Here is a 10271-nt window from a genome sequence, read left to right as displayed (position 1 = left end):
TTGAAAGGATATTGAGAATGATTTTATGTGTGAATCAAAACACAAGATTGTAAAAACATTATTACCCTTTTTGAATCGGAACAAAAAATTATCAACTTTGGTTAATTTGTATGTTTTGTTGGGAAAATGTTATATCCATAAATGTAAATGTCCAAACCTGAAACCTTTATTCTAATTATTTTTTATTGAAATTGACAATTATTTTAAGTCTCTTAAATTTGTAACGAACAAGAAATGTTATTTGATAATGAATGTCCATGCAGAATTATTAAAAATAATAATAATAATAATAACTCTTGAGCAAACTGAATATTGTTTCTGGGTTTTTTTCTGGTTTTAATTTTAATTAAAATGTTTATGCTATTCATGTAGATTGGATTGACTGGTATTTGTATCATTCATCTATTTTTAATATATATATTTAAAAAAATAGAAACAAGTTATTTCTGTGCCTTAAAAAATAAAAAATAAAAATTTCCAAATATGCACCCTCAATAAAAATAATATTGATAATAGGCCTAATAATTGTTTACTATTTGAACTTTCTAAATGTGACATGTTGTCAACCTCATCTTGTCTTCATTTTATCTTGATTGTGTGCAAGCAGCAGCCACCAAATTGTTGTATTCAAGATGTGCTGTTGAAAATTTTCAATTCAACACTCGCTGAGGTTTGGACCAAAAGAATATGTACAGTGTTTTTAAGTTAAAAAAAAACCGGAACTGTATCTAAGCTGAAAACTGGGGCAGTCATCGCCAAGTTGTTGATATTGTTACCTGCCACCATTGGAATGCCGGTTAAAAGACCATCCCCAGACACACTTGCGTCCTTGAGTAAGACACTAATACCTTGAAGTTTTCCCCAGACGCTTGAGCAGCCCCCAAGTGGTCAAGTACTTGAATAATGAGTGTAGAGGCGATGACACGGAGACAACTAATTCAAATTCGCACATTTTGCAGGCCTTTGCTTTTCAAAGTATATTGCATGCAAACAACAAACTGAATAGATGTCAAACTTAAACCATGTCACAGACTTATTTTGACGAATATAATGCATAAAACAGTGGGAACATTTGTATTTTGATGGCATGGGACCTTTAACTATAACACAACTTTGAATTATGGATTAATGTTTGATTGTGACAAACTGCATTGGATGGTCAGTAGTAGATCACTGTAATGTATGTATTTATGGAGGAAGTGCAGATCAGTTTAAAGTCAGTCAATTTAATTTAGTTTAATGGTAAAAGCGCAAGAAAAATTGAATAGTCACAAACCAACATGATAAAAAAAAAAATTCACACTCCAATGCACATGGTGGCGGTAATGCTAACTTGAAAATAAGACAGCGGTAAAAAAAAATAGGCCACGCCTTTCTCTACTCCTATTGGTTAATCGGAACATCACGTGTCGATTCACTTGCCGTGTGTCTGTAGTGCGCCTAGCAAATAGATTGAATTTAGCTACTTTTGACGCAAAGCTAAAAACACAACAATATAATTTACAGGAGCTAAGTACAATTGTGTTTTTTTCCCGGGAATATAACCGCAGTTACAAGGCCACGCTGCTTCAATCGTCTGTATTTTACCATGGTCGGCGTTAAAGTGATCGGGAGTGATCCGGAATTTCTACCGGAGCTAGCGGCCGCCGGCTCGAAGCTCGCAGTGGTAAAGTTCACAATGGCCGGGTAAGACCCACGTTGGAGGCCGTCCTACAACCGACTACGCCTCTTTACACAGATTACGTTAGTCACGAATGGTCAACCATAAGTGTTTGGAAGAAATGCCATTCGCGGTGTAGATATATATTTGAAAACAGCAGCTTGCATGATGTATCTGTGGGTTAGCATTATGCTAGCATTAGCTTTTCTGGCAGACTTGCTTAGAATGACATAGCACTATCGCAGTGACTTGGCATTGGAGCATTGTAAATTCCAATAATGGGTTGGCTGACATAATGTGTATGCAGAATAGAGAATTTGATTCTAGATCATTACTGAAAATAATGTAGTACACGAGCTTGTCCATTTCCCTTAGTTGTGTAGTCTTTGACTGCTCGCACTCGGTAACTACATTTCCTGTTTTGACTTGTCAATGACAGTATTTCACCGATTGGTTGCATGATAAGAACTGACTATATATTTAGATAGTTGACCCTAACTTACTTGTTGACAGATATTATACTTTACTTAATGATTAACTGTTGTTATGTCAGCCAACTCCTATCTAGAAGACGACACATGCAAGACAATTCAACTTTATTTAAGATGGAACAAAATACAGCACTGCTATGTACAAGATACACATTTTGTTGTATTAAGTTAGGTTATAGTCTTTAATCAATTATTTGAATACTTCTGCGCGACTAGAGCTAGTTAATAGGACATTCTGCTTTCCCCACAGGTGCCGGCCGTGTGTCAGAATAGCTCCAGTGTTCAACATGTTGAGTAATAAGTATCCCCAGGCCGTCTTCCTCGAAGTTGATGTCCATGTCTGTCTGGTCAGTCTGATCTTAAACACACCAATTCAATAAAACATATAGCATATGTTTCTAGTTGATATGTTTGCATAAAATGATTAAATGATTCCCAAACAATTGCAAAAAGCAAAGAGATGTAGTTTGCAGTTTTGCACATGTTGCATCTATAACCAACCTTAAGGTTTGTTTTTCATTTTGTGATATTTATATATAAAATCATTTGGCGTTTACTGCATTAGATTTGCTATATGCAAATGTATTGGTTCTGTCATTCTGCCAATTTGTGAAAAAATATAATTTGAAGGTGTACCTCACAAGACTGGTAAAGTCAAATAAATTTTGTTATGAAACATTTGATACAAATGTTATAAAAGAGACGATTCTGTCATTTTTTGCTAGGTATCAAACAAATGCCTTGTGGAAATTGAGGACCAAAGAGGCTGTGCTTAGGAAATGCAACAATTTAGGTCATTTGACTGAACTAGTTTTTTCTTCCGTAGGCAACAAAAGAAGCCAACAACATAGCAGCCACACCAACATTCTTATTCTTCAGAAACCGGGAACGAGTGGACCAGTATCAAGGAGCGGATGCTGCAGGTCTGGAGGAGAAGATCAAACAGCTCACAGAGAATGATCCAGGAAACAGTGAGGATTCTGACATTCCGAAGGGATATGTAAGTAGACATTTTACTGTTGCATTCCAAAAAATGCTGAATTGCTGGTATCTATGTTGACTTTCAAATGAAGCTAAAATGCAGTATAGTACTCTCATTTTGTTTCCAGATGGACCTCATGCCTTTCGTCAATAAAGCCGGCTGCGAATGTCTCAACGAGAGCGATGACTGTGGTTTTGACAACTGCTTACTGAAAGCTGATTCTTCCTCCTACCTGGAGTCAGACTGTGATGAACAGGTAAGAAGCAGAACAGGCAACAGGGCTAATTCCAAATTTTTAAGATATTAGCCAAAATTAGCCATTACCGAGCAACATTTTGTTTTGACGTGACTACTATCAGGACTCTGTATTGTTTTAAACATTTATGTGTAGTTGTATAGTATATTGGTGACATATTTTACCTTGACATTAATAAAGCAGGAGCTTGTCATTTGAATTTGGTACCAGCTTTCTTTCCACTGCAGCATGTACACAACCTACGACTGCATCTGGTGCATTTCATAAAGCATGCCTTCCTGAGTATGTGTGAGCCAGGTAAATTTGCCCAGCTATGTCAAATCCCAGCTGCTTGCGTATCACACTTAACTACTTAAAAGGTGTCGTGTCCCTAACTACTTCATTATAAAAAAAGAAAAAACAACAACTTTTTATATGTTGTTTGCAGTTGCTGATAACTATGGCCTTCAACCAGCCTGTGAGGCTCTTCTCAATGAGGTTACAGTCCTCAGACTTTGGTGAGTATTTTTGCACTTATCTCCACTTCAGTCAATTGAACTCTTCATAAGGCTATATTCCACAATGTATTCTGAGAACTATTTTCTTCTTTTCTGCCTGTTCTTCATTTCCCAACTATGATGCACCGTGTTACATTCCTTGTTGGCGTACCAGCCCAAGCTCCTAAAGTGGTGAAGATATTTATCAATCTCCCGCGCTCTATGGGTTTCGACGATGCCGAGCGAAACGAAGCCACCCAAAGTCTGGAGCTGGCAGAGGAAGACTACAAAGACGATGGAATCATTCCACTACGCTATGTCAAGTTTCAGAATGTGCAGAGTGTAACGGTAAGAACCAGAACACTCTTGGTACTTCTGTGCCATACTGAAACATGAAACATTATTTTTAAATACATTAAAAGGGGATTTTTATATGCCCGGTTACATTTGCACCAAATCACCAGTACCAATTTTGGATTAAAATTTGTTTTCCCCCCCATTCAATGATCATACAGTGCCTCAGTTAATCTTAAATTTCATCCTTCCATTCATCCTCACTCAATTTTAAATTTTGGAAAAATAGATTCCTTACGAGTGCACATAACTTGACATAATTTGTCAGAACAAAACACAGAAGGCGTGATGCAAAATAAAAAAATGAATCAATGTGACAATTGGTACACATCAGGATGCTTATACTAAATTATCGTAAATTGTAAAGATGACATACACATTGAGTTGTAAATAGCTGTGTATTTATTAATGCGAAATGTGAATTTGGTTAGTGAAACTGTTAACTTAGTGGATCTTAGCAAGTTTTTTTCTCGAAACTGGAGAATGTTCTTCCAATATAAATTGTTGTATAAAATAAACTATTGTGATGTTAACTAATATATTACCAACAAAGTATTCTCACTCCATAGTAGACAACAGTAGTCTTAGCTGCTTGTCACCACACATAACAAGAAAAACATCTAGCACTTCTTCTCTTGAGTAGAAAAATGCATTTCCAGTGTATTATTTCTGACTTTGTTTCCCCACTCACTAGTTGTTCGTCAAATCAAACCAAGGAGATGAGGAGACCACAAAAATAAACTACCTGACATTCATTGGTACTCCAGTACAGGCCACCAACATGAATGACTTCAAAAGGGTATGGATTTATCACTTCAAACTAAGCATATGTGTAAAATTGTTTGTACTAATAAATAAATGGTCTATTCATACAGGTTGTGGGGAAAAAAGGAGAGAGTCACTGAGTCAGAACAAATGGGGAAACAAGGAGTCTGTTGATATTTTGAAGGACTTTTCCCTTTGCCAAAGCTATCACATTCAAGAATACATTCACAAACAACACACAGACACACACATACATGCATACACAGACACACACTCCTCAACTTCTGATTTCAAGAATTATCAGTCTCTGGGGTCTCCCAGTTGATAAACATTTGTATTGTAATTCAAATGAAAATCCCTGTAAATAAAACAGTCCTTTTGCAAAGGCATGTGTGTCTTTTCTGATTTTATGGCAACTCTGAACTGTAGCAAGATTTATGTAATGTAGATAAATATTGTTTGAAAACAAATGTCTTTAAATGCATTTTACTGTTGTCCTAGATCAGTTGTTCTCAAACCTTTCCATCAAGTACCAACATCTTGACCAACATTAGAACTTTCACATTGTGCCTAAATATTGTAAAACTTTATTAAAAAATTAAATACAATTGACTGTACTTGGACAATGATTCTTTCAGGTACCACTTGAGTGAACCTGCGTTCCAATTCTGTCCTAGGTAATTTAATGGCTTCATTTAATCTCCAAGCTGAAACACTTGCATTGCCTACTAACTGAAAACAAGCAAAGCTATGTTAGTCAGGGGTAGCTGACCACCTGTTTTTGAGCAACTCACCATAGAATATTGTTTTTGTAAAAAGCTTCCGAGTTGTTTTAATAGCATCCAGGCCTCACCTCTCAGCGACTTTGATTTTGTCAGTGTTGCTCATGTTGCAAGAAATTAAATCCACCTTGATTAGGGAGAACCTTTATGGATCCTGAAAGAAATTTAGAAACATGTTGAAGGTGGAATATCAAAAAAATCTACCACAAGAAAAACATGTTTTTATAATGAGGTGTTCTAATACTATTATATATATTGAGCAGGTATTTCAGGATACAGAAACAAGCATGCTTTGTCTTTATCAAATGGATGTTGAGATACATATTCAATAATGTATTTTATTTAATCATGAAATAAATAAATAACTAAACCTAAGATCCTAATATTGGTAAAAAGTGGTTCTCACACGTTTAACACCAAAACTTATACCTAAAATAACAATAATAATAAAATCAATGCTTCAAATACCAGTAATATTGATCAACATAAAACGAATGCAGCAAACTACGCCCAAGGTCATCAAAAGGTTGGTTGTGTTCTTAAAAGGTAGGCCTATATGTCGCTTAATATTATTTGTAAGCAACTGAGACTTTATGCACAGTTTGACAATTTACACTGATCAAATAAAAAAAAGGGAACTACTAGAACAATGATTAATGAAAATGTTTTGCACATAAAAGTTAAATAAAAAATGTGCCTAAATAAATGTTGAAAAACAAGCAGTTCCAAAATATATTGAAAGTAAAATAATGCAACTGAACTTTAAAAATAAATACATGAAAAAAAATTATGGCATCTACAGGAAGCCTGGTGCTAGTACTTAATAGTACCACAATGAGAACGACTGCTGTGTATTAACCGTCAAAGTTCACACAAATGACATAGAGTACATACAATATACTGCACTACTGTAAAAAACATTACAGTACTGTACAGTTGCAACAAATTGTGCAATCTGAGCCTGAGTGCTTTTACTTTGACAAGAAACCCCCGGATGTGTTTGGGGTCATCGCTAATGTTGTCTCGTGATTAGTTCACTGACCGTCACGCAAAGGTTTGACTGAGCTAAAAACCTCAAAGAAGCAATAGCCGTTTTTATTTATCACCGACTGAGATATTTTTGCCTAAACTCAACACGAAGGAGATGTCTCAGTGAGCTGCGGTCTTGGGTGCGTATCCACTACCTTACGCATTATATTTGTATCCTATGAGCTGCTTTAGCAACCCGGAAGTCCCGGCATTACAGTTGTTTGGCTTTAGTGTAACATAGCATCACTGTAGCCGATCAGGTTTTAATTGCACGACAACACGCATAAATAGGGGTGTAAATGAAAAGCAATAATGTGTGTAGTGTAGGGAGTCACTCTCGACAGCTCTGTGAGCCATTCATACTCCTATGTACCCTATTTGCACCACATTGATCACAACACTTAATCTGCCCTCAACGTCAATAATCGCTGAACATTTAATTCATATTATTCAACTTTACTCTCATTTCTATCCCAATCAGTGAATGAAATTTCGCCCCTCTGGAAACGTAACGGTGCTGCGCAAACGAAATTGGCTGATGGCACGTCTTCTTTGGGAGATCGCTCTGCGCAAATTGAGTGAACGATTGATGTATCTACTACTACACTGCCTAAACAACCAAATGTGAGAATGTGTCAAGCTTTTGTTTGTGGACACGAAGTCTTTTAGATATTGAAGGATAGTTGTTTTGGGCGCAAAAGCAGTATATGCTTCTGTGTGAATGCAATCAAAATGGTAAGTTCTCTGAACGTAAGAATCTGTAGAATACTCAAACATTGATGGCACTGACAAGATATTTGCGATATGATCCTCCAAGCAGTAGTTTCAAATCTTTCCAAATGCTATTATTTAAGGCAGTACCTGTATTAAAAATATCTGTTGATCAACAGATATTGCCGAGACAAGTGTTGGAATACAGTAGCCGCAGTACATTGCAATATGGGAATGTTTTTGAGTGTTCACTCACATTCATTTTCACTCAACCCTACCAGATAAATCAGCACCATGTCGGGGAACAATCTGGTTCTACCCATTGTTCTATGGGGCCGCACCGCTCCAACCCACTGTATCAGCAGCCTGTTGGTGATGGACGACTTCAGCACAATCATCACTGGCTGCCATGACGGACAGATCTGCCTTTGGGACATGACATCGGAGCTTGAGGTAGTGATAGGATCATATGGTGATGTTCATTGTTGTGTGTATTTACATGGGAGGTTTTTCGGCGGTGCAGAGACCATCTTTTTTAAACCACTGTGAAGACATACAGCTTTCAAGGTGACTAACGGTGCGCAATGAACTAGCTTGCACAGATGTGGTCAAGGGGCATATTCACTGTATTTAATTGGATTCTTCCAGATTTAAAACAGTGTATCAGACCGTGGAACCACACTGCCCCTAAGTGGCCAAATTGGGTACAACATGAACAGTGCTCCCAATAAAGGCACACACAAACAAAGGGAAGACAGTATAAAATAATTTAAATAAAATCGATTTTCGGGCATTTAAATCCGATTCTGAATCGTACTAAATGAGAATCGCGATTCATATGAGAATACATTTTTGGGCACACCCCTAGTAGTTATGGTTAAAATGTTACATTATGTTTTGTTTTCAAATATCTAAATTGCTCTCTTTTAGCAAAACTCTGATAACGTAGCTACGCAAGGTCAGATCTTGAGCACACCTGTTGTGTATGATTAACATCTAGTCACACAGACATTCACGTCTAAAATTTCCTTAGTTAATTACAGGAAATGCCAAAACATTATGGTTAAGTGACAGTAAGCTTACTCCCAAACTTGATGTGAAAGTAGTGGACATAGTTCATTTGGTCTGTTCAGGGCGCAGTACTGCAAATAGATAACAAATAGATCACACAATGTGAATTATCACCCACGATTCAAATTACAATGGCGGATTTTGTGTCTTAAAATTCTGTGTCGGAATGAGAGGTCTCAAGCAGCATGCAAAGTGGTGCCAACTGCCAATGTAGTAGCTCAGGCAAAATGAAAGGAAGTAGATAGACCTTTTTTGTTTGTGTAAATATTTTTTAGATCTGAAAACACAAACAAAGTGCAACATATCCGATTTTGGAGCTTCTGAATGATCTAATGGAGCCAGTCACACGAAAGTCATGCCATATCAGATACTAAACTCCTTTCAACTGCGTCTGTGTCTTCAGCCCATCGAGGCAGTTTTTGCTGGCCTCTCCTAGAGCAGTTTTCTGGATGTGATGCACAATTTTTAAACAAATGTTACCCCAAAAGGGCACAGATTACCACACACTCAGGATGAGTTAAATCCATGTTGTTGCTGACAGAAATGTATCAAAATATCCCACCGGAGACTACATTTTTCTTGAAAAGCTGTAGGCTTGCAAGCAGTCCTCCGCTGCAAAGCCAGCCGCCTGGCGTGTTTAATTTGAGGGCCGATTCCTTGCTGTTTTTATTTTCTAATTGTTTTTATGTTTCAATTCTCTCAGATTTGTCCCAGGGCCATGTTGTTTGGTCATACAGCGTCCATCACCTGTTTGTCTAAAGCCAGCGCCTGCAGTGATAAACAGTACATCGTCAGTGCATCAGAGAGTGGGTGAGTATATCTTCAATATAGATTTTCTTACCTAACTTTTGAACCCTTGTCATTCTACTAGTTCATAATCACATCCAAGGGACCTTATAACAACATAAATCAGCACCTTTCTCCTGCACGCCACAAACACACTAATATGGAGCCAATTATTAGTTTTTGTCCACAGTGTGTCATAAAATAGCTACCACTAAAGAACATACCAAAAAAATAAATTTAATCCGTGCAAATATCTACTATATTTCTTTTTTTTTGTACAATAACTTCATTTTTTTGTTTGTTTCCAGGGAGATGTGTTTATGGGATGTAAATGATGGTCGCTGTATTGAATTTACAAAACTGGCTTGTGCTCACACTGGCATACAGGTAAACTCATTTATAATGCACATTGTATATTGTTTTTGTCCTTAAATAGACATATATTCAAAGTTACGTCTCTTTCAAGCACTTACCATCAAATTGTCATATGACAAACATACCATGGAATATAAGTGTTTTTAATAACTACCAATCACTAATTTGATATAACTGCTTCCACTGCCAGCTTTCCTTATCTTTTGTTCTTGTTTCCCTGTTACTTTTCCTCTGTGATTGTCTAGTTCTATCAATTCACTGTCAGCACTCAGAGAGAAGGTCGCCTGCTCTGTAATGGCCATTATCCAGAGATTCTTGTGGTAGATGCCACCAGTCTGGAGGTGCTATACTCGCTGGTGTCCAAAATCTCCCCTGACTGGATCAGCTCCATGAGTATTATCCGATCACACCGTACACAAGGTTTATTGATTTACTCTCACTTGTAATTCTCATTTTGTCCGTAATATTCTGTGCAAACTTGCAATGTTTCTACAAGTAATAGATGGGTGTTGAAATGAACACCACTTTTAAGT

General features: G+C 36.9%; 2 protein-coding genes across 5 annotated transcripts in view; both read left to right on the top strand.

Moving 5' to 3' along the window:
* Nucleotides 1-1399: 1399 nt before the first annotated feature.
* On the top strand, nucleotides 1400-5373 carry txnl1 (thioredoxin-like 1). Its single transcript, XM_086096737.1, has 8 exons — nucleotides 1400-1686; nucleotides 2402-2498; nucleotides 2978-3151; nucleotides 3261-3389; nucleotides 3817-3886; nucleotides 4041-4213; nucleotides 4914-5018; nucleotides 5095-5373. Exons 1-8 carry the CDS (start codon nucleotides 1589-1591, stop codon nucleotides 5122-5124), a joined length of 876 nt encoding a protein of 291 aa, XP_085952863.1. The 5' UTR covers nucleotides 1400-1588; the 3' UTR covers nucleotides 5125-5373.
* A 1409-nt stretch (nucleotides 5374-6782) lies between these two features.
* Nucleotides 6783-10271, top strand: part of wdr7 (WD repeat domain 7) — a 76104-nt gene continuing 72615 nt past the window's right edge. For all 4 annotated transcript variants that reach the window (XM_086096712.1, XM_086096710.1, XM_086096711.1 and 1 more), the window contains exons 1-5: nucleotides 6783-6935; nucleotides 7788-7959; nucleotides 9281-9387; nucleotides 9672-9750; nucleotides 9984-10158. In XM_086096712.1, the coding sequence (XP_085952838.1) occupies nucleotides 7801-7959; nucleotides 9281-9387; nucleotides 9672-9750; nucleotides 9984-10158 (520 nt within the window). In that variant the 5' untranslated portion in view covers nucleotides 6783-6935; nucleotides 7788-7800. The remainder of the gene's footprint in view (nucleotides 6936-7787; nucleotides 7960-9280; nucleotides 9388-9671; nucleotides 9751-9983; nucleotides 10159-10271) is intronic.

This window comes from Leptonotus elevatus, chromosome 15 (genome assembly GCF_054856555.1).
Source record: "Leptonotus elevatus isolate MCC_2025b chromosome 15, RoL_Lele_1.0, whole genome shotgun sequence".
NCBI lineage: Eukaryota > Metazoa > Chordata > Actinopteri > Syngnathiformes > Syngnathidae > Leptonotus > Leptonotus elevatus.
The sequence above is the reverse complement of the archived record's forward strand: the minus strand, read 5'-3'. Positions and strand labels throughout refer to the sequence as shown.